The 25,195-nt window shown below is 38.1% G+C and overlaps 1 protein-coding gene across 1 annotated transcript in view; it reads right to left on the reverse strand.

Moving 5' to 3' along the window:
- LOC126195060 (cyclin-K) overlaps nt 1-16,230 on the reverse strand; it is a 76,845-nt gene extending 60,615 nt beyond the window's left edge. The window contains exons 1-2 of the mRNA XM_049933507.1: nt 16,084-16,230; nt 15,293-15,535 (exon numbers count right to left, since the gene is read on the reverse strand). Of these exons, the coding sequence (XP_049789464.1) occupies nt 15,293-15,535; nt 16,084-16,107 (267 nt within the window). The 5' untranslated portion in view covers nt 16,108-16,230. The remainder of the gene's footprint in view (nt 1-15,292; nt 15,536-16,083) is intronic.
- Nucleotides 16,231-25,195: the final 8,965 nt, after the last annotated feature.

Below are 25,195 nucleotides of genomic sequence, written 5' to 3' on the forward strand. Positions count from 1 at the left end.
GGCAGCTTTAGGTGGAGAGTTTTGAACTACAGTTGTTTAAGATACCATGTTTACGTCAATTGCACTGTAGTACAACTGAATACTTTGAGTACTCTGGTTTTCTTTGTGTTGTTCATTGCTCGTTTGATTATTTTGAAATGAATGAAGAGTCTAACCCTCGTCCATGAAGGGTTTCAAGTAGGACCCTGACAACACCACCAGGGATTGGCAATCCCTATGACCACTGCACGTCTGATTCTGCTTTCATATGAGCACAGAACACTGACGCAGGCTGACACCAAGAGAGGGAGACTACATTTGTTCCCCACTTCACTCCACTCCTCTCTGATGGTTTAAGGTTTCGTTTTCTTACGTTCATGCCCGACTGAAACAATATAGTGTCCGAATTCTACTCAACCATAACTAAGGTAACAACAACAACAACAACAGAACTTCCAACAACAAAGCTCTTTGAAATAATGAAAAACAATACATCACTAATGGGACATCTGTAGAAATTTAGGGTTTTTGGGCAAGGACAAAAACTGAAATCAGCCAATGAAAAAACAACTGAAAACAAATAAATTGATGAAGCTATAGTTAAATATACCATTCCAAGCATAAACTTAAATTAGTAAGTGTTTCTCCTTTGAGCATTTGGCACAACAGTATATAATAAGTCTGATACATAGAGTACTAGTGGATTCATATATAAACATAAACACTGAGATTGCAAAAGCAAATGGAAGTTCTAGCACATCTCACCCCTACAATTCAGACATTATACATAAATTATAAAATAAGGACCTGTACTGTAAGGACTGATATTAATCAAGGAGTCAGACTTGGTTGACCACTGTCATTCACTCTTTTTAATGTTTATATTGATGACTTCATAAATGGTTGATTACATTAAAAGAAACATTAAGAATTGATAATTTAAATTTTATTGTGCTGCTATTTGCTGATGATCAGCTTATAATAGGAGAAACTGAAGAAAAGGTTCAAATTTCACTACATAAGTTGAGTCAATTGCAGCTAAACAAAGGAATGAGAATACAGACAGATAAAGCAGAAGTAATAGGATTTCAAGGATTTGAAACCATAAGAGCCAAGATAGGTGTACAAATAATTTAATTATTAAGTCTGTTTAAACATCTAGGGTGCAATTTTAAATTTTCCAGGTCATAGAGCTAAAACTGGTCATACTCAGAATTTCTGTGGAATCATAGAATGTACATTGATATGTAATGTACAGAAAGAAAAAGTAACTATGCTTTACAAAGCTGCTGTGTGGTAGCAAATGTTGGACTCTTAATTATAGATTAATTACAACCAAATGTATCATTAAAGATAAAGTTCCTTTGTTTTGTAGCAGGATATTGGATTACAAAAACATTGGTATTGGTCATTAACTAAATGTAGAACCTATCTCAAATATGATTGAAAGATAAATACTGAACTGGAAAGACAATGTCTAACATATGTCTGATAATAGGATAACTACTAAAGCTGCAACACTATTCAACCCAATAGGAAAGAGAAATGTTGGGACATCCTTTAGAGAGATGATGATAGCAATTCTGAGGTGGAACAGGTCAAATGCCTAATCCTAGGAGACTGTGGTGCTGATATAAAGTGTGTTTCACAATTCATGTTACAGACTACTAGAGGTTGTAGATAGGACTTCATAGATCAAGTTTTACACACGAACCTATGTGCCGAAACATCATCCAACGACACTACAGAGCATCAAAGTTATAGGCAGTGGCAATTGTAAAATGTATGTATATATAACGGGATTCCGTAATGATGTTACAAACTTTCTAGGATGATGGAGATGGATAAATGCATCAATTTGAAGTAAGGGTCCTTGTACCAGAAACAAACAAGTCTAAAGTTACAAGTGAAAACCATTCCGATACCTCCGATAGTGGAATACATGTACTGGTAGTGTTGTTGCTAACATTGTATGGTAGGTGACTTTCAGGGGTGGTAGTATGAACAAAATACGAAAAAATGTCCAATACACATGGGCTCTAAAATGCATATCTTAAGAGCTACAAGCACTTGTTCAACAGAGATGTGTTTCAAACAGTAGCGAAGGTGAACAAGTGCTCACAGCTCCTCAGGTATGCATTTTAGAACCCATGTTTACTGGACATTTTTCCTTGTTTCTGAAAGTTGTGCATCCTACAAACTTAGCAACAACAGTACCAATACATGTATTCCACTGTCAGAGGTATTAGAACGGTTTTTGCTTATAACTTTTGATTCACTCGTTTCCGGTGAAACAACCCTTAAATTTATTCTTCTCCATCATCCTAGAAAGTTTGTAACATCATGGAATCACCCTGTATTTATGTACATTAACAGACACCAGCACCTATAACTCTGACATTCTGTAACATTATTGGATGACATTTCTGAACATGGGTTCTCATGTAAAACTTTATCTACAAAGTCCCCTCTACAACCTCTAGAGGTGTGTAACACGAATTGTGAAACACCCTGTATACGAACATGTACAAGGAAGTGTAGGATTGGGAAACAATAGGCAGGAAGCACGACTCAAGACATGTCCTCACGGCTTTATTTCCACCAGTACGTTTCCTACCTTCCAAACTCCACAGAAGCTCTACTATGGAACTTGCAAGACTAGCACTCCTGGAAGAAAGGTGATTGCAGAGACATGGCTTAGTTCCAGCCTGGGGGAGGTTTCCAGAATGAAATTTTCATCCTGCAGCAGAGTGTGTGCTGATATGAAACTTCCTGGCAGATTAAAACTGTATGTCAAACCAAGACTTGTAACTCGGGACCTTTGCCTTTTGCAGGCAGATGCCCTATTGACTGAGCTACCCAAGCAGGGCTTATGACCTGTCCTCACAGCTTTACTTCCAGCAATACTTCGTTTCCCACCTTCCTATAGGGTAATTAGTTATGCTTGAGTAGTTCAGTTGGTAGAGTACTTGCCCGCGAAGGGCAAAGGTTCCGAGTTCGAGAGTCTGTCGAGCACACACTTTTAATCTATAAGAAAACTGCAGTGCACACTCCACTGCAGAGCGAAAATTTCATAGAGCAATTCAAACATATGAACACCTGTTAACACTACACCTGGAACAGAGAAAAGAGGAAACCAACAGCAGAAACATTTTTGTGTAAAGACAGATGATTATGAGGTCCCATACTCTGAGGAGCGTAGGGGATGATGCGGGAGACCTGCACCACCATACTGGGCAAGGTCCCAGCAGAGGTGGTTTGCCATTGCCGACACAGCATAAATGGTGCACCTCATAACAGATTACGAAGTACTCAATGGTAAGCAGGGGCCTAGTATCTGTGCAAGCTAACATATTCAATTACACTGTAGAAACACTTCTCAACAAGAAATGTTTTTAACTCTAACAGCTGTTACCCTCTCCAACCTCTTTATGTATCTAGGCAGTGCAGTGCACTCATGGGAGTACTTTTTTAGGCTAAGTTCAGTGTCCAATTATCAAAACTGAATAAAATTAAGCTTAATGGGAAGCTCACTCAGGCAAGTACTAGAGACATTAAAATATCACGAGATTCTCATAAAATTACAGTGAAAAATAATATTAGTATGTCACAAGATTCTCATAAAAACACAGAGAAAAATAATGTTAATATATTGCATCAGAATATCACGGGATCAAAAAACATAGATGAGCTTCTTGTTTGTTTAGCAGATTTAGAAACTGAGGGTGGAACAGATGTACTATGCTGTCTGATCATCATGTAGTCACAGATATGGAAAAGATAATGTAGATGGATGTAAGCTTTCAGCATATGTAAGTAGACACATTATGGAAAGAGGAGTAGTTGCCATAATGTTACAATTTATCATAGTGTGAAAAATTTAGACACTAAAAATTTTTGTTTAGAGCAACGTATATAATCATGCGCATGTGAGCTTAAAATAAATAATGGTACTTTTATAATTGTAGCTGTGTATAGGCCCCACTGGGAAATTTTCAGCTGTTTTTGAAAAACTTGGGAGTTTTTGTTGTGCTATCTGTCACACAGAGGGAAGCAAATTACTGTTTGTGGGGATTTCAATGTAGATTTTCTGGAAGAGTTTGATAGAAAGCTTGACCTTTAAGTATTATTTGGTTCTTTCAGTTTGATGTCAGTTATTGATTTTCCTACTTGGGTGGTACAGGAAAGCAGCACACTGATAGATAATGTATTTATACGCCATGATATAATTTAATCAAAGAAAAACTTTTCCTGTTAATAATGGTCTGATCTAATCATGATGCACAGCTAGTTACAGTATATGACATAGCTCCATACTTTAATCCAAAACAGTCCTCCTAAATAGTGTGTTAAATTAACAATTTTAAAACTGCAAATTTTAAGGAAAGCTTGCAACAGTTGGACTGGGAACTTGATGCTAATTTAAAATTTAACCTATTTCATGATAGCTTTGTGAGTATAGTTGAAAACAGTTTCCCTAAGAAAACAATGCAATATAATTGTAAGAAACCACCTGAAAAGCCATGACTTACTAAGGGATAAATGTAAACAGGAAAGGGAAATTTATCTTACAGCTAGGAGGAGTAATGATCTAGAAACAGTGGAACATTATAAAAACTACTGCATTGTATTAAGAAAAGTTATTAAAAATCCAGAAGTACAGGCATTATGTCTGAAATTAGCAACTCTGATAGTAAAATTAAAACAATGTGGAATATTGTTAAAAGGGAACCAGGGCAACCAAGAGTACAGGAAGACTATTTCTATCACACTCAATGAAAAGCTTGTTAACAAAAAGTAAGAAGTAGATACTTTTTTAATAATCATTTTTAAGTGTTGTAGAGAAAATAGGATCCAGTTATTCATTAGAAAACTCAAGGCAGTATATGGAAGAGGCAATACCTATGTAATTTGCTAAAACAAATTCAACCCACTTCTCCTACTGAAATTAAGAAAAAAAATAAATTCACTCAAAAGCTAATGCACACATGGAATTGACGACATGTCCCACAGAATGCTAAAAACATGTTCCCAACAGGTAAGTAGGATTCTCAGCAATATATGTAGTAGTTCACTAAAAAAGGTTATTTTTCAAGACAGACTGAAATATGCGACAGCTTTATCCTAAATTTTTGAAAGAGTACTGTATTCAAAAGTTTTATATAAAACAGATAGTGAGAAAGGCAGACAAGACTCAGATTCATCGGAAGAATCTTAAGGAAATGCAACTCATCCACAAAAGAAGTGACTTATAAGGCACTTGTTCACCCTATTCTCGAGTATTGTTCATCATCTGGGATCCCTATCAGGTAGGACTGATAGAGGAGATAGAGAAGACACAACAAGAGCGGCACGTTTTGTCACAGGATCGTTTAGCTGGCGAGAGTGTGTTATGGAGATACTAAACAAACTCCACTGGCAGATGTCACAAGAGAGACGTTGTGCATCACAGAGAGATTTACTATTGAAATTTTGTGACAGCACTTTTCAGGAGGAGTCAGACAACATAATTCCCTCCATATAAATCACACGTACTGATCACAAGGAGAAAATTCGAGAAATTAGAGCCAATAGAGAGGCTTACCGACAATCATTCTTCCCACGCACTATTTGCGACTGGAATGGCGTTGGAGGGATCAGATAGTGGTACTGAAAGTACTCTCGGCCACACACCATTAGGTGGCTTGCGGAGTATGATGTAGAAGACATTTTTGTAAATATGAAGTACTAACAAAATTTCAATTTGGTCTTCAGAAATGCATTTCAACAGAATATGCTATATCTGCTTTCACTGATCAAATATTAAATGCTCTGAATAACTGAACATCACCCATTGGGATATTTTGTAATCTCTCTCAAAGACTTGACTGTGAATCATGAAATTCTTCTAGATAAGCTTAAGTATTGGGGTATGAGTGGGACAGTGCACAAATGTTTTAATTCATACTAAACTGGAAGAATGCAGAAGTTGAAATTAACAGTAAAAATAGTCTGCAAAAATCAGCAGAGTCCTCTAACTGGGTACGAATCAAGAATTGTGTCCACAGGGTTCAGTCTTGGGTCCCATATTGTTCTTAATATACGTTAACAATTTGTCACTCTTCTTGAATATAGATGCTAAGCTAGTTTTTTCTGCTGATACAAGCATTGTAATTACAGGGTGTTTCAAAAATGACCGGTATATTTGAAACAGCAATAAAAACTAAACGAGCAGCGATAGAAATACACACCGTTTGTTGCAATATGCTTGGGACAACATTACATTTTCAGGCAGACAAACTTTCGAAATTACAGTAGTTACAATTTTCAACAACAGATGGCGCTGCAAGTGATGTGAAAGATATAGAAGACAACACAGTCTGTGGGTGCGCCATTCTGTACGTCGTCTTTCTGCTGTAAGCGTGTGCTGTTCACAACGTGCAAGTGTGCTGTAGACAACATGGTTTATTCCTTAGAACAGAGGATTTTTCTGGTGTTGGAATTCCACCGCCTAGAACACAGTGTTGTTGCAACAAGACGAAGTTTTCAACGGAGGTTTAATGTAACCAAAGGACCAAAAAGCGATACAATAAAGGATCTGTTTGAAAAATTTCAACGGACTGGGAACGTGACGGATGAACGTGCTGGAAAGGTAGGGCGACCGCGTACGGCAACCACAGAGGGCAACGCGCAGCTAGTGCAGCAGGTGATCCAACAGCGGCCTCAGGTTTCCGTTCGCCGTGTTGCAGCTGCGGTCCAAATGACGCCAACGTCCACGTATCGTCTCATGCGCCAGAGTTTACACCTCTATCCATACAAAATTCAAACGCGGCAACCCGTCAGCGCCGCTACCATTGCTGCACGAGAGACATTCGCTAACGATATAGTGCACAGGATTGATGACGGCGATATGCATGTGGGCAGCATTTGGTTTACTGACGAAGCTTATTTTTACCTGGACGGCTTCGTCAATAAACAGAACTGGCGTATATGGGGAACCGAAAAGCCCCATGTTGCAGTCCCATCGTCCCTGCATCCTCAAAAAGTACTGGTCTGGGCCGCCATTTCTTCCAAAGGAATCATTGGCCCATTTTTCAGATCCGAAACGATTACCGCATCATGCTATCTGGACATTCTTCGTGAATTTGTGGCGGTACAAACTGCCTTAGACGCCACTGTGAACACCTCGTGGTTTATGCAAGATGGTGCCCGGCCACATCGCACGGCCGACGTCTTTAATGTCCTGAATGAATATTTCGATGATCGTGTGATTGCTTTGGGCTATCCGAAACATACAGGAGGCGGCGTGGATTGGCCTCCCTATTCGCCGGACATGAACCCCTGTGGCTTCTTTCTGTGGGGACACTCGAAAGACCAGGTGTACCGCCAGAATCCAGAAACAATTGAACAGCTGAAGCAGTACATCTCATCTGCATGTGAAGCCATTCCGCCAGACACGTTGTCAAATGTTTCGGGTAATTTCATTCAGAGACTACGCCATATTATTGCTACACATGGTGGATATGTGGAAAATATCATACTATAGAGTTTCCCAGACTGCAGCGCCATCTGTTGTTGAAAATTGTAACTACTGTAATTTCGAAAGTTTGTCTGCCTGAAAATGTACTGTTGTCCCAAGCATATTGCAACAAACGGTGTATTTCTATCGCTGCTCGTTTAGTTTTTATTGCCGTTTCAAATATACCGGTCATTTTTGAAACACCCTGTACACCCAACATACAAGAATCAGCTGAGAAAATTGTAAGGAATGTCTTTCAGATAATTATTAAGTTGTTCTTTGCAAATGGACTCTCTCTAAATTTTGAGAAAACACAGTACGTACAATTCTGTATAGTAAATGGCATAACATCATTGATAAATAGAGACTTTGAACAGAATTCTGTTACTAAGGCAAAATATTCAAAATTTTCTAGGTGTGTGTGTGTGTGTGTGTGTGTGTGTGTGTGTGTGTGTATGTGTGTGTGTGCGCGCGCGTGCGCGCACATTGATGAGATATTGAATTGGAAGAAACACATTGATGATCTGGTGAAAGTAGTTCAGCTACTTATGCTATTAGGGTTATTTCAAATGTTGGTGACAAAAATATCAGTAAATTAGCCTACTGTGCCCATTTTCATTCACTTCTTTCATATGACATAGTTTGGGATAATTCATCATCAAGAGAAAAAGTATTCATTCCACAAAAGCATGTAATCAGAACAATATCTGGAGCCCACCCACGATCGGCCTGCAGACGTTTATTTAAGGAACTCTTGATATTTACAGTACCTTCGCAATACATATATTCACTTATGAAATTTGTTATTAATAACCCATTCCAATTCAAAAATAATAGCGAAGTGCATAACTACTAAAAGAGAGGATGTCCTTCACTATCTTGAGTTAAATCTGACGTTGGCACAGAAAGGGGTGATTACACTGCCACACAAATCTTTGGTCAATTCCCAAGTAGTATTAAAAGTCTGGCAGGTACTAACCAACATTTACAAAACAAATTAAAAAATTTCTGAATGACAACTCTTTTGGATATGAAGTAGTGACATATATTGTGCAAAGAAAACTTGTGTTGAACTGACATTCCACATCATTGCGAAACGTTGTATTCACGGAAAAAGCATAAATGTAAAGAATGACATCAAAGTGGCTCACATGTCCAAGTATTAATTGTTCTCCCTTTTTCTACTCATATAATGAGGAACACACAGTTGTGTTTTAACTAAGGTTATCACTACTCGTTTGCTGATATCCAATTTCAGTTCGTCATCAACACACATTTATTTATGTATAGGTCAACTGAAGTAAGTGCACATAAGTCTTCAAATAGTTGCATGCAGTGAGCTCTTTTACAGCTATGTGATAAGATTCGAACAGTAATTTTCCGTACTGCAAAAATTCCATTTAATAAACTATTCGTCTTCTCACTGCCTTTCAGTACTTCCTTGAGAAGGGCACTGGACTTTGTGATACCTATTACATTGAAATCACAGTTCACTACTTGCCACTTCCCTTCGCTAAATGTCCAGTAATATAGTAACTTAGTGAGTTTATATTATTTATTAATATTTTTGTTTTACTTGCTGTACTTGTTTACGTAATGGGCACTTTCACACAAACTACTGCAGCATCTGATGAGACTGATAAAAGTGAGTCAGAGCTAAATTCATCCAAATCCACAGTTGGAATCTTATTTGTCCCTAAGAAAAACTGTAGATCACTATGTAATCTGAATGATTTTCTTGGCCTACTGTCACTGAGCACAAATTTGTGTTTCATATTTCAGTCATAAAATGGTGTCCAAAATTAAAGCAAGAAACGGAAATTTTCCAAGGTTGTGTTTTAATTTGTCACAAAACAATATAAACAGGCAAAGGGAAAGTACAAACAATGTAAAGAATACAGAACGTAAAAAACCAACCGCATAACGGTACATAAAAACATTTTTTGTTTTTTCAACACGTATCTGCGCACACATTCTGACAACTGTTTAACGTGCCCGGTGTGGGGTGTGACCACCTCTGGCAGCAATACAAGCCTAATGACAACAGGGCATGCTGTGAATGTCAACAATCTTGTGTTGAGGCAATAATGCCCATTCTTCCTGCAGAGCTGCTCACAAGTCTTTGAGAGTGGTTGGTGAATCCTGATGTGATGCAACCTGTCTCCCTAGTGCATTCCAGACATGCTCTACATGATTCAAATTGGGAGAGCAAGCAGGTCACGCCATGCATGCAATGTCTTCCTTTCCCAAGAAAAATGTCAACTACCTGTGCTCTATGAGGTCGAGCATTATCATCCATCAATACGAAGTCTGGGCCCACAGCACCTCCCAACAACCACACATGTAGTCCCAAGATCTCATCACAATACATGGCATCAGTTACACCTTGCCAATTCACCCATACAATTTCATGAAGACATGTTCGAGTGGTCCCTTCCCACACCATCAGGGATCTTCCTCAATATCGATCTCTCCCCACAATGTTTGGGTTCCGAAATCATGTTTCACATACCCTCCAGATGCAAATCTGTCAAGAATCACTCTCCAGACAAAATCAGGACTCATCTGTGAAAAGAACATTGGCCCACTGTTTGGTCACCCAGGTGGCACGTTGGCAACTCCACTCTAGATGTTCTCTTATGTGAGGAAGTGTAATAGGTTCATATACAGCAGGTCTCCAATAATAAAAGTCATTCTGCCGAAGCCTTCTGTGCACTTTGCCACATCTAAGGCCAGTATTACACTATCAAATTTCTTTGTCAAATATCTTTGTTAAAGATATTTGATGGTGTAATAGGGAACTTTGTCAAATGTCGCCCAATATTTGATCAAATCTAGAGCCTCGCTGTAGATTTGATCAAAGAAGTCGCTTGTCTTCTGTTCACTGCAATGTGACATGTTACCACATGGAGCGCTAGCATCGCTGCATTCTGTCGTCTGTAGTGTTTTTATAAACATTGCCGCTAAATACAATTGGTGTGTGCCGACAACTACAAAATTAAGAGAGATGTATGAAGCTGATGAGTCGCTTTACAACGTGACGCACGCTAAATACAAAAATTGATTACGAAGATTGGAGACCTGAACTAACCTAATCTAACCTAACCCTCTCCTGTAGCAAGGAATCTGAGTGTTACAGTGAGCCTGTCTTCTGCAGATGTAGCAGTTCTTAAGTGAATATTGTGCTTTGTGATATGAGGATACACTTCATTGAGCACATACAGAAATGCATGCTCATCCATTCTTAAGCAATTGGTGTACGACTTGACGTCCTCCACTATAAGCTCACGTAACAAGTTTTGTTGAATGCTTTTATTGTGTCATCATAAAACCCATGGCTTCACCCAGGTATGTTTCCTTTTTTCCCCCGCTTCTCTTCCGCATGTGCACACAGTGCAATTGTGGTACATGCAACTGCTGCGGTTAATAACAAGTTGTTGTTGTCAGCCATCTTGAACTTTGACGAAAAATATGATGACAGTGTAATACCCTTTCTAGCGCTACAGCAAAGATCTTTGTCAAATATATTTGGCGGAATTTTTGATCACATCTTTGACACAGAAATTTGATAGTGTAATACCGGCCTAAGAAACAACATCAGTTTGCAAACATCATGCTTAGACTCTTCTTATGGCCCTCCAATACAGATAGTCTGGTATGCGTCTTCTCTGTGCCATACTGACCCACCTGTTACTGCACACACAGCGACTGTGTACATGGGACTACTTGGCAAACACTACCCCGTTTGATAGGTGCCCTAATGTTGTAATTGGCATGGTTGTCTGTTGACCTGAATGCTATCTTCTGTACAGAACAAGATCCTACAGACATCTGTCGACAGTTTGTGTGATTATATCGTGAATTAGACACAGGACAGGAAAATAGCAGTTTGTTGCTTTAATTTTGGACACAAGTGTATTTAACTCATCTTCAACGTTCAATGAAGTCTTAGTAGTGAACAGTGGTGAAAAGGTGCGTTTCAAACACGCCTTTTTGCTACTGAGAGTTCATACTGAAGAGTACTTTCCACAGATTCTTCATGATTTTAGACATATTTGGTGATGGTTGTTTCTGACTGAAATGCATACATTCACAAGTGTCATACATATTGTACCCATTTTCACCAAACATGCTTTGTGTGCCTACACATGCAACACATAACTTTGCAGTCTTTAGCTTCCAAGCCTCGAGAATAGTTCTTTCTCAAACTGCACCAGCTTCCTCAAAGAATCTCAGTTTTACAAATTATTTCTTCACACGTTTTCAAAATCAATGTGAAATTGTGTCACATTTTTCTGTTACTTCTTATTCCTTTGACAGTTTTGCTACCACTGTGTGACTTCTCATTTAAATTTTAAGTCTACTACATAGTTTACAAATTTAACCATACAATTACCTATCTTTAATGTTGTGGAGACACTCCTGTGCTAGTTGCTTGTCTTATCATGGAATGCTGACAACTTATCAGTGAGACTTACAACAATACTATCGAAATCAAGAGAAAGTACCAACACTGCTAGTTGCTTGTCACACGGTGTTTCAGTAAAAGTGTTTGCCTCTGTAACTTACAAACTAATAGGTGATGGAAAATTTATATGAGCAGATCAACATAAGAAACATTTTCTGAAGAGCTATGAACATAATTCATTGTTTTATTTTCTGGAGAGTTACAGCAGAGATACAATTTTTAAATGGAACAATAGTAGTTTCTATTGTGTACTGGAATCATTTAAACCAGTTGCGCATAAATTAATTTAAACCACATTCCTATAACATTTAGTTTGGGAGCTACAACCCTTCAATTTTACAGGGGCAGATACCAGACACTGTACCTAATACGTGACTGTATGGTGATTGATGTTCTGGCAGTGGAATGTTGTCCACCTCGACAGTTGAGTGGTCAGCACGACGGACTGGCATGCCAAGAGGTCCGGGTACAATTCCTGGCTCAGGGACTGGGTGTTGTGTTGTCCTAATCATCATCATCATATCATCATCATATCATCATCATCATCATCATCATCATCATCATCATCATCATCATCATCGGCACACGTGGCGTAAACTCAAAAGACTTGCACCAGGTGACCGGCCTACCCGACGGAAGCCCTAGCCACACAACATTTCATTTTCAGTGAAATGTTGATTAAAATCAGTTGTCCAAATATGTATCCATGTTCCTGAATGCAAAAAACAATGTGCCTTCTAAAGGATCTGTGGACAAGATGTAACACTGCTGGTGGCATGACACGCCGTTTTAGATCACCTGGGGCTGTGGACTCAGTGACAAACAATTCATTAGATATCCTCACAAAAAAAATCTACTGGTGTTAAATCGGATGACTGTGCAAGCCATTCATGAGGACCACGGCACACCAACCATATTCCAGGGAATCTGTTGTTCAGTTCTTCCAAAATAACGCGCACGGTAATGGACTGTGACCATTGTACTGTATCCACATTCGGATTCTGATGTCTAGACACACATGTTCAAGGGAAGCACCCAAACTGTCAACTATAGAAGTCTAGTACATCTCACCTGACAACGTACCTGTGAAGTAGTGTGGACCGATGGTTTCATCCCCAAGGATTCCACACCATACATTAATAGACCACCAACATACTACATATACATATATACTCCGCAAGCCACCAAGCATTGTGTGGCGGACGGCACTATTCATGCCAAAGTCATACCGGATGATCAAAAAGTCAGTATAAATTTGAAAACTGAATAAATCACGGATTAATGTAGATAGAGAGGTACAAATTTACACACATGCTTGGAATGACATAGGGTTTTATTAGAACCAAAAAAATACAAACGTTCAAAAAAATGTCCGACAGATGGCGCTTCATCTGATCAGAATAGCAATAATTAGCATAACAAAGACAGACAAAGCAAAGATGATGTCCTTTACAGGAAATGCTCAATATGTCCACCATCATTCCTCAACTATAGCTGTAGTCGAGGAATAATGTTGTGAACAGCACTGTTAAGCATGTCCGGAGCTATGGTGAGGCATTGGCGTCGGATGTTGTCTTTCAGCATCCCTAGAGATGTCTGTCGATCACGATACACTTGCGACTTCAGGTAACCCCAAAGCCAATAATCGCACGGACTGAGGTCTGGGGACCTGGGAGGCCAAGCATGACGAAAGTGGTGGCTGAGCACACGACCATCACCAAACGACACGCTCAAGAGATCTTTCACGCGTCTAACAAAACCCCATGTCATTCCAAGTATGTGTGTCAATTTTTACCCCTCTGTCTACATTATTCCGTGGTTTATTAAGTTTTCAAATTTATTCTGACTTTTTGATCACCTGGTATTTCCCTCTCTCTGTTCCACTTGCAGATCGTTCAAGGGAAAAACGACTGAACGCCTCAGTGTGAACTCTAAGTTCCCATATCTTTGAACGGTGATCGCTGATGTTCAACAGGTCGTACCCGCCAAGGAATGTCTGTGGCCTGGTAGTGCTTACTATGACAATTCACTGCTCCATAATTTGCGAACTTGCACTCATCAAAGAACATAATATCTTGTAAGCAATCAGAGTGAAATTACACATGGCACATTCACAGAAAGTAGCTCTCCAACTGAAATTGTTCCCATGCAACACCTGGGACAGTGACAGGCGGTACCTGTCACCCTGTTCTATACACCACCAGATGTAAGGCTAAAACCAGCGAATGCAGCAATGTCTCGTAAACTGACATGGAGATCATGGTGTATTGCACTTAAAACAAACACCTCTGTCTCCTCACTTCTTGCAGGTCTTCATCTGTTACTGATGCACCTTCCTAAGCTGTCTGTTTCCCAAAGCAGTTGTTCAGCATATAAGAATTTAACAGCAGCCACAAATTCTTCTCCTGAGGTATCTCACAGCATATGCCTCGGCTGCTTCAGTGACAGTGTGTCGGCATTCGCCGAGCATCAGCAACATATCAACATACTCACAGTATGTGTATGCCATTTTCATCCAAAGGCAGTAACCGTGGCACACTCAACCCAATTTGTTTGTGTGGTTCGACCTGATGCGTATACAGCCGTAGATGGCGACATGCAGCAGGATAACAGCGCATCAAGGAAGTTTGTCACTCCGTGACACCAGCACATTACATTTTGTCCACAACCTTCAGAAGGCACACTGCATTATACAGAGTATGATATCTGCCCCTGAAACTCTGAAGGGTTGTAGCTCCCAAAATAAACACTATAGGAATGTGATTTAAATTGATAGGTACACAGCTGGTTTAAATGATTGACGTGCACATTAGAAACAACTATTGTTCCATTTAAAAATTATAACTCTTTGGAAAATAACACAAAAAGCTATTTGACAGCTCTGCAGAAAGTAACACTTTCTGTTGACCTACAGCAATAAATTTTCCTACCACCTATTAGTCTGTTAGTCACATAGGCAAACACTTTTACTGAAAACACGGCAAATATATATGCGATTTCACTCTTTCTCTGCGTATTCCACTGATGGATTCTTCTCGGGTTATCAGCTGAGTGGTAGCGTCGTCTTGTCGCAACGTTTCAATGAGTTTCGTACCCATCATCTTCTGACTTCGCCAGAAGATGATGGGTGTGAAACTCGCTGAAACGTTGCAACAAGATGACGCCACCACTTGGCTGATAACCCGAAAAGAATTCACCAACAGCATATTATATATGTAAAAAAATCTAAAATGTTAGTATTCTGTGGATTGCCTTGATTACACTATTGTTAAATATTATTGCATAATCATAGTATGCCTGTACACTAAAATAATACAAAAGAATAGGCAATTTTAAAATACACTCACATATCGTGGGAAATTCCGAAAGGAATGGAACATATAGAATCGATGGAAGTAAACAACTCCAGTTGCCATTGTATTATATCCAAGGTCCATCTTTGTTCCAGTGTCAATGATGAAACGGGCACCTTCCTTTCTGTAGCGACATTCTGTATCATAGTCAATACCATCTTGTATCGACGGGGTATTATGCAACTCCTTTTTGTCATAATACCAACAAGGTGTGACAACATTGGAGCTCCTTCTTTTCTGTAGGTACAAAAATACACTCATAAAATAGGGAACCAAATTTGTAATCTTACTACAGACAACAGTTTATAAACAACTGAATGCTACGGGACTATATATTTTAAACTATGTCTCATGAACAGACAAAGCTACAGTGCAATAGTTATTCAATTTCACTTAACCAATGAGGATTAATTGGTACTGAATTCAAAGTTACTTAACTAACGGTCAACATCGAGTGTAAACATGCGTTTAGCGTGATGAGAATGAGGGAAATGCAGGGAGCAATATCTACTATAACTGAAGTGATGCTTACAGTGCAAAGCGAGACCCCAAAATGCAGATATGACATATTTGGTTTACAGTGAAACATAATGTAAGTTAACTTTATCCTACCGTAAATGAGGGGTGTTAGTCATCTGACATACGTAAACTACTTTAATTGCTGTATCCACGTGCCCATCAATAAACACCAAGAGTTATAATACATAACAATAACAGTAGTTTGAAGGGGCCAATATTTTATTTATGGATACAGGCACTTCGAGTAACATAATTGCTTGCAATACCTTCTTCGGCGGCTGCATTATCATTCTAAGTCTAATATTTCCGGTGCCAAGCACTCCTGAACAACTAATTTCATCTATCTAATAACCTAGTTGCCCAATAGTTGAATATACATCACTCACAAAATTATCGCATACACTGCTACATCAAAGATGTAACAGAAGCCAGAGATGAACTATTACAAAAACAAAATCTAAAGGTCGCGACCACGGACGCATCAACGAACCGTCACGTCAAGTCGTATAAACACTAGGTGTACGCAAGTCAGTTCTCTTAGGGGAAGCATAAATGGTGATGAAGGTATAAAATGTTAATTTTTATTTTTTATGGAAAATTGTTGTTTGGAGTTTTCTCTTAGATTTGATGGACATTTCGTTCATTTTGGATGACTTTATGTATCTGTAATTTATTTTGAAATAATTTATTGTCCAAGTAATTTCTACGGGTTCCATGAACACGTATTCAGGTACGACACAATATTACGGGAATTGTTTGCTCTAGAAGGCGCTGATTTATGTTACCTTATAGTAAACATCCAGCTGCATAGATTGGCTACTTTAGTTGCTGTGATATCAGTTCCTGTTTGTGGTATAACGCATGGTATCATGCACTTTTTGTAAGGCATGTTATACCTATCATTTTATATATTTGGACTTGTTGGTGACTGAGTTATACTTCTCTATTTAATATGTTTATAACTTTATTTATTAGCTGTTCAGCATGTTCACCTTGCAATTGCCTTCGTCAAAATACATTTTACATATTCATAAAAGTATAGTTATTACTAATTTTTACATTATACCAGTACATTATATATACAGGGTGTTACAAAAAGGTACGGCCAAACTTTCAGGAAACATTCCTCACACACAAAGAAAGAAAAGATGTTATTTGGACATGTGTCCGGAAACGCTTACTTTCCATGTTAGAGCTCATTTTATTACTTCTCTTCAAATCACATTAATCATGGAATGGAAACACACAGCAACAGAACGTACTAGCGTGACTTCAAACACTTTGTTACAGGAAATGTTCAAAATGTCGCGTATTGTATCACAGCCGTCCACAATACGAGCACGAAGAGTCTCTACATTTGGTACTGGGGTTGTGTAGAAAAGAGCTTTCAAATGCCCCCATAAATGAAAGTCGTGAGGGTTGAGGTCAGGAGAGCGTGGAGGCCATGGAATTGGTCTGCCTCTACCAATCCATCAGTCAACGAATCTGTTGTTGAGAAGCGTACGAACACTTCGACTGAAATGTGCAGGAGCTCCATCGTGCATGAACCACATGTTGTGTCGTACTTGTAAAGGCACATGTTCTAGCAGCACAGTTAGAGTATCCCAAAAGAAATTGTGATAACGTGCTCCATTGAGCGTAGGTGGAAGAACATGGGGCCCAATCAAGACATCATCAACAATGCCTGCCCAAACGTTCACAGAAAATCTGTGCTGATGACGTGATTGCACAATTGCGTGCGGATTCTCGTCAGCCCACACATGTTGATTGTGAAAATTTACAATTTGATCACGTTGGAATGAAGCCTCATCCGTAAAGAGAACATTTGCACTGAAATGAGGATTGACACATTGTTGGGTGAACCATTCGCAGAAGTGTACCCTTGGAGGCCAATCAGCTGCTGATAGTGCCTGCACACACTGTACATGGTACGGAAACAACTGGTTCTCCCGTAGCACTCTCCATACAGTGACGTGGTCAACGTTACCTTGTACAGCAGCAACTTCTCTGACGTTGAAATTAGGGTTATCGTCAGCTGCACGAAGAATTGCCTCGTCCATTGCAGGTGTCCTCGTCGTTCTAGGCCTTCCCCAGTCGCGAGTCATAGGCTGGAATGTTCCGTGCTCCTTAAGACGCCGATCAATTGCTTTGAACGTCTTCCTGTCGGGACACCTTCGTTCTGGATATCTGTCTCAAAACCACGTTCGTGATGAACACTTACCTGTTGATGCTACGTACTGATGTGCTTGATGCTAGTACTGTAGAGCAATGAGTGGTATGTCAACACAAGCACCGAAGTCAACATTAACCTTCCTTCAATTGGGCCAACTGGCGGTGAATCGAGGAAGTACAATACATACTGACGAAACTAAAATGAGCTCTAACATGGAAATTAAGCATTTCCGGACACATGCCCACATAACATATTTTCTTTATTTGTGTGTGAGGAATGTTTCCTGAAAGTTTGGCTGTACCTTTTTGTAACACCCCATATATATATATATATATATATATATATATATATATATATGTGTGTGTGTGTGTGTGTGTGTGTGTGTGTGTGTGTGTGTGTGTGTGTGTGTGTGTGTGTGTGTGTTAGTAATTTTAAATACATCATTATTCATTATTTTACATATAGACATAAATACATAAACTTCTTACTAATCAGAAGATTTCAGTAATAATCATTCTATAGTTTACATTCAAGAATTAATTATACAGTTTTACACATTTAGTTAACAATACTTACATTATTTCATCGTTTATATATTCCTTCCAATTTACTTCCAAGATATTCTTCAATTGAGTAGTATGCTTTATTTTTAAACCATGTGTCTAATACCTTCATAAATTTAAAGAGGGTGAGGATTTTGACTCCACCAAGGGGAATATTTAAGAAGAGAAGAAATAAGGGAAACAAGTTCTCAGAACATGCACTGTCGAAAATTAAAAGGCAGTGCAACCAACCCTGAACAAAGTTCTTCGGTAGCAAGTGCTTCCAAGAAGAAACTAGTGAACACTAATGCATTAAAAAAGATTCAGAAGAAATGCCTCACAGGAACAACTCAAAATGTAAATCAGTCTTTCAACAATGTTGTATGGGCCAGGGTGCAAAAAAACTTATTTGTGGACTTGAAGATACTGAAGACTGGGGTCAATGATGCCGTAGTCACATTCAGTGATGGAAATACAGGCAGAATAAGGGTTCTGAAGCAAGTTGGAATTACGTCTGGCGATAACACAGAGGAACTGGATGGACAGCGAGTCTCCAAGGCAGAAATTGTGGTAAAAAATACAGCAGAAGCAGCAACTCCCTCAGGCATAGAACAAGTCTACATCTAGTTGATCCTCAAGAAGGTAAATATTACAAAGCTGTATAGTTTTAAGCTGTCTCTTCCTTCAATAGTGAGCTTTCCTTTACTTCAACTTTCAAGTGGGACTTTTGATACACAATTTCTTTTTTTTTTTTTTTTTTTTTTTTGCAAATAGCGCTTGCTATTATTTCAGAAACTACTTAAGCTAAAGGTCTGAAATTTTTATCTCTTACTGACAGCAGGAAGGATCTGAACTGAAAAACTAGCAAAGATAAAGTCTATTACTGGCCAAAATAGAATGTATATTGTTGATCAACTTTGTGAGGCTCAGTGTTGACAAGTGAAACAACATTTCACAACATTGATATGTATTTGCCAGTGAGAATAAAGTTGTTGCATGTTCCATAGGTCATTCTGAATTATTCTTTTATCGAAATTATGTGGAGTGAGCCAGTTTGCAGGATACATATACATGATAGAGTCAAACAGTAATGAACACACTATCATTTTATTCTTCCTCATGCAACTAAGTAGAAATGAGTTATCCAGGAGAAATGATTTTAAATTAGATTTAAAACTTGCCTTCCTACCTATCAGATGTCTTATGTTACTGGCCAAATGATCAAAATTTTTTATTGCTGTATGTTGAACACCTCTCTGAATCACTGACAGCTATAATAATGGTTAATAAAGGCCATTTTCCACGCCCGGGTTCCTGGGTTCGATTCCCAGAGGGGTCAGGGATTTTCTCTGCCTCGTGATGACTCGGTGTTGTGTGCTGTCCTTAGGTTAGTTAGGTTTAAGTAGTTCTAAGTTCTGGGGGACTGATGACCATAGATGTTAAGTCCCATAGTGCTCAGAGCCATTTGAAGAATAAAGGCCATTTTTCCCACTATTATTGTTGATATGAACAACACTATTCTTCTCAAATTGTAATGACTTATTTATGACAAATTAAGTTAGTGAATGTATTTATTGTGATGGTGCAGTTAAAATGCCTAGTTCCTTGAAGAGGTACTTACATGACGTCCGTGGGTGAACACAGCATATTATTCTTTCTCTTCGCTTTTGCACAATGAATACTTTCTTTCTAAGGGATGAATTACCCTAGAAATTTGCTCTGTAGGTCACTATTGAGTGGAAATACCCAAAATATGTCAGGACGATGATATATTTGCTTGTAAGATTAACAACTATACGAAGGGGAAAAGTAGTTAAACTCAACTGTTTGAGAATGTCAGTAGTACGTTTCTTCCAGTTCAAGTTTCCATCAATATGTAACCCAAAAGTTTGGAGCAGTCTACCCTTCTTTCTGACTCCTATTCATGTGCTACATCAATTGCTGGTAGGACTCTGTTTGTTGTACAGTACTGCATGAAGTGTTTCAAAATTTAGGTAGAGTCCATTTTCGGGGAACCACTTAATAATAATTATTTGGTAAATATCATTTACTAACTCTTCTGTTGCTATGTCTCTAATAGGATTTATTGTAACGTTAGCATCATCTGCAAAAAGTACCAATTTTGCTTGCTTGTTGAATGTTAAGTGGAAGATCATTCACATATTCAGGAATAGGAGTGGACTCGAAATTGAACTCTGTGGGACTTCCTTTGTAATTTTTTTTAACCCAGTCACCAAAATTTTCTACCTTTCTAACCTTGTAAGAATTATTCAGCACAACCCTTAGCATTCTGTTAACGTGTAGTGTCTGCTCTTTTGGACACAGAATCTGCAGCTGTGATACATACTATGTAAATTGAAGTTGGAGGTAGGAGAAAGGAAAGGGAAGGAGCTATTGATGTCAGCTGTATCGGTACTTTATGTGGAATCAGAGGTGATTAGTGAAAATGTGTGCCAGATCAGGATTTAAACCTGGGATCTCTGGCTTACTAGGCAGTTGCATTAACCACTGCGCCATCTGGATACAGAGTTTATCACAACTGAATGGACTATCTTGACAAGTCTCTCCACTGACCCATACTCCCACCTAGCGCCACCTATCCTCAGTCTGTTCCATGTCTTCCATGCTTGCTACTTTGAGTTTCCTGCAGGAGGTCGAATGTGATGGTGCATTCATACCAAAGGTTGTGGATTCATTGCCCATCAAAGCGAACCAATCATATACATTCTGTTTGTGAAGTATGATTCAAACTAGCTGTGAGAAAAGTCATTATTTACATAAAACTTGAGTTTTTCTAAGAAAGTATTACGATCTACACAATCGAACGCTTTGGAGAGATCACAAAAATTGTTAACTGGCGATATATTGTTATTTAAGGCTCGCACTATTCAGTGGGTGAATTATAAATAGCGTTCTGTCAAGCAACCTTTTTGGAATCCAAACTGTGATATGCTAAGTAAATTGCTTCCACTTAAGTTTGTGACTACTCTTGAGCACATTATTTTTTCGAATACTTTGGAAAAAGATGTCAGTAAGGAAACTGGATGATAATTTTTTTAAGTCTGTCATGTCACCTTTCTTATGAAGTGGTATCATAAATGAATATTTTAACTGTTCTGGAAAGAATTCCCTGTTGCAGTGATGCACTGCATATACATTCACTAAGGACATCAACTATTAAGTTGGAACAACCTTTCAGAATTCTGTTTGAAATTCCATCAACCTACAAGAGCTTTTGTTTTCCTTAGAATGTTTAATAATATTTTAATTTCAGTGAAGGATGTTGGTACTACTTGTAGTTGATGAAAGTTTTGCGAAATAGCATTGTTAATATATTCTCTTACTTCTTCAGCTGAGCCATTTAATCCTGTATTTGCTGCGACATTTAGAAACTGTTTGTTAGAAGTACTTGCAACTTGTGAATTGATTTCAGTCAAAACACTGTCATTTTAGTTTAATTGTTATGGAATCTTGTACACTGACTGTCTGTCCTGTCTCTGATTTGATACTGTCCCATATAATTTTAATCTTATAATCTGCCTTACTGAATTCTGTCAGGACATACATATTTCTGGACGTTTTAATGACTTGCCCTAAAATAAAAATATATGCATGAAAACAGAACAAAGATATTTATAAGGGAATAAACAGAGCTTGTTTTCCTTATCCATTATGTTTTTTCCCCTTACATAACTAATAACGATGTAAACAACTGTATTTTTCTCCTTCATCAAACCTGAGTTTTTCACATAGGACTGTTTACAATGGCCATCACAGCACTGTCACATTGCAACATTGTCATGTCAGACTGTATTCACGCTGTATGTCACATCAAGTCAATTCAGGTCACATGATTTTAGCTCACAGGGCAGCCTTCACCTTTTTTCCCACAGGAATTGCTTCCTTTGCAAGGTGATTTCAACTGTTTTTACATGCAAAGTACATATACACATTGTGGTAGTATATACACATGGCTGCTGGAGTCCATATTTTAACGAAAATGACAGCCATTGGACTTAAATGGTTTGCAGCTTGCAGTGATGGCTTGTATGTTAGAGAAGGAAGACAGAAGTGCGAAACAATGCAAAAAATATAGTATGGGTCCAAAAAATGTCAATCTGTTGTACAGAGGCTCCAGTTTTTTCATTTCTTGTGTCAAATTACACCCACAGTTACTAAAAGGGATACAACGTTATGAGCTGCTTAAGGTCAAATTTAGCTGCCAGTCCAGGGAAAATTTTTGTGCAGTAGTCATATCTCCCTTAACACTTTCCCCTTCAAAATTTATAGGTTTTCTTTATATCTTGTATTTGGCTTTTAATAGTCCAAGTGCCTTATTTTTAAAGGGGTTTGCTAGTGAAACCACATAAATATTGATCACTAATGCTTGCGAAACTGTTTCACACACAATCCAGAGAGCTATTTAAAATAAATAAGCCTCCCACAAACACGTATTTAAACAAATAACTCTAGTACATTGCTTGATGTGTACTCCACAAAAAGCCATCTTGCTGCTGTTGCTGTGTCTGAAGGTTTTGGTCCACTTCTTTATCAAACATTATAAATGCCTGACAACCTAAAAATAAATGCCACTTAATAATCTATCTGATTATACCTACAGTACTTTTACGCTTCAAGTTGTAGCCATACTGCAAACCATTTCATTGTAAAATTTTAAATACAGTACCATAGAAATATCCACCATATGACTGTAGTGGAGAGCAAGTAATTTAGTATTCGCATGTCATACAGTTCAGACTGCTGCTTCATTGCTTCAATTAATCTTTCGTCATTCATTATAGAATTATGAATTTTAACAAAAGAAACAACAAAACGACACAATTAATAACAAATAACAAAACCGTCGAATAACTACGATGGAACGAGTTATAAAAATGAGTGCAAGGCTGTGTATCAGATGAATATAAGCTTCTCGATCATGTGATCAACAATAGATGATGATGCCCACTGTCACAACTTTCTTCTTGAGATACCTTGATCGTGGCATGCTGTGGCATGATGTGACAGCTAATGTGGTAGCTGACATTTGAAATGCGTTGCGGAATGTGTTGAAGGGATATAACATGATGGCCAGTGTGAATTGTCCTTTTAACATGCTCCGTCTCTAATGACCTCATTGTCGATGGGACGTTAAACACTAACAACCACCACTTTTAACATGCTATTTACTGAAAATTTCTTCATCAACTTATGTTCTTATTTATATCCAGTGTCAGGCTCAACTCTGTTCTGTTACTGTAAAACCAACATAATTTTTTGCTTTCAGATATCTGAATGAGCTTGTGAAAGAGTACTCAATGGGAAAAATATCCAGGCCATCATGGAAAATTTGCACTTTGCCACAAAAAGAAAGCAAAATAATAAAATAAAGAATAAGAAGGAACACAAGCATAAAATCCATTGATATAACATGAAGGAATGCAGTGACACTATGACTTTACAAGACAACATGACCGTCAAAACCTTTTTCCCAAGAAAACTTCACGTGACGTGATGTGATGGTCCGTTGGTGGGCTGTATGACTGCCACCATTTGAAACATATTGTGGAACGTTTCGACGTGACGTGACAGCCAGTGTGAATTGGGCTTTTACCTTATCTGTTTTTTTCTTACATAGCTAATAATGTTATAAACAATGGTTTCTCCTTCATTAGAGCTGGTTTTTCACTTAAAATGTTATTTAATGAAAACTGCTTGATCAACTTAGGTTCTTATTTATGCAAAGGGTAGGTATTAGCTCTGTTCTGTTATTGTAAAACCTAAACCATTTTCCTTTGGAGTTACCAGACCTCACTTATAGAAGAACATTGTGTGGAAAAAATATCCAGGTCATCACTGAACATGCGTTTTAGCCCAAAATATAAAGTAATATATAATATAAAAAAATGTAATTCACAATCGTCTATCGGTAAGAAGCGGAACTGGAATTCACCTGGTACAGATCCTCAGCGATTTTACTGCAACAGATATTAGTAGACTTTGGAAACAATCATTTACTAATTTGTAATGACATGATATTCTGTCGTACCTCTTCTCACAGGAAGAAAGTGTTTGTCACACAGAAGCATGTAATAAGAATAATATGTGATGTCCTAGACCTAGAACCTCTTGAAGACAACTTATTAAATTGTTAGACATTCTGACCTCAGCCTTATAGCACATTTGCTGCTACAAGAAGTTTGTTGCCAACAGTCAACAACAATTCGAAAACGACAGTAATATACATCATTACAATAATGAAAGAGAAATTCCTTACACTAATCTATCACCCATAACATGGCACTGAAATGAATGAAGTATTCAGCCAACAAAACTCTTTGACAGTTCTTCACTTAAAACTTAAAGCTTACATTGTATGATCTTTGACAGTTATCCACTGAAGTGAATATCTAGCAGACAATAAAATTAACTTCAACTTAAACAGAAACCATTTGTATTAACTCAACAATTCCTTCTACTCTGCAGATTTTTAAAAAAAATTCTAATTTTGTAACGCATGTGTGTTGGTATGATTGAATGTAGTTACGTATAAATCACTGTGCATAAAAAATTATAAACAGCAAAGATTAATGCAAGGACATATCGTGTAAATGGTCAGTTTCAGAGTTGGGAATGTTACATTTTGAAAGTAACTAAGTTAGA

This window comes from Schistocerca nitens, chromosome 7 (genome assembly GCF_023898315.1).
Source record: "Schistocerca nitens isolate TAMUIC-IGC-003100 chromosome 7, iqSchNite1.1, whole genome shotgun sequence".
Lineage (NCBI taxonomy): Eukaryota > Metazoa > Arthropoda > Insecta > Orthoptera > Acrididae > Schistocerca > Schistocerca nitens.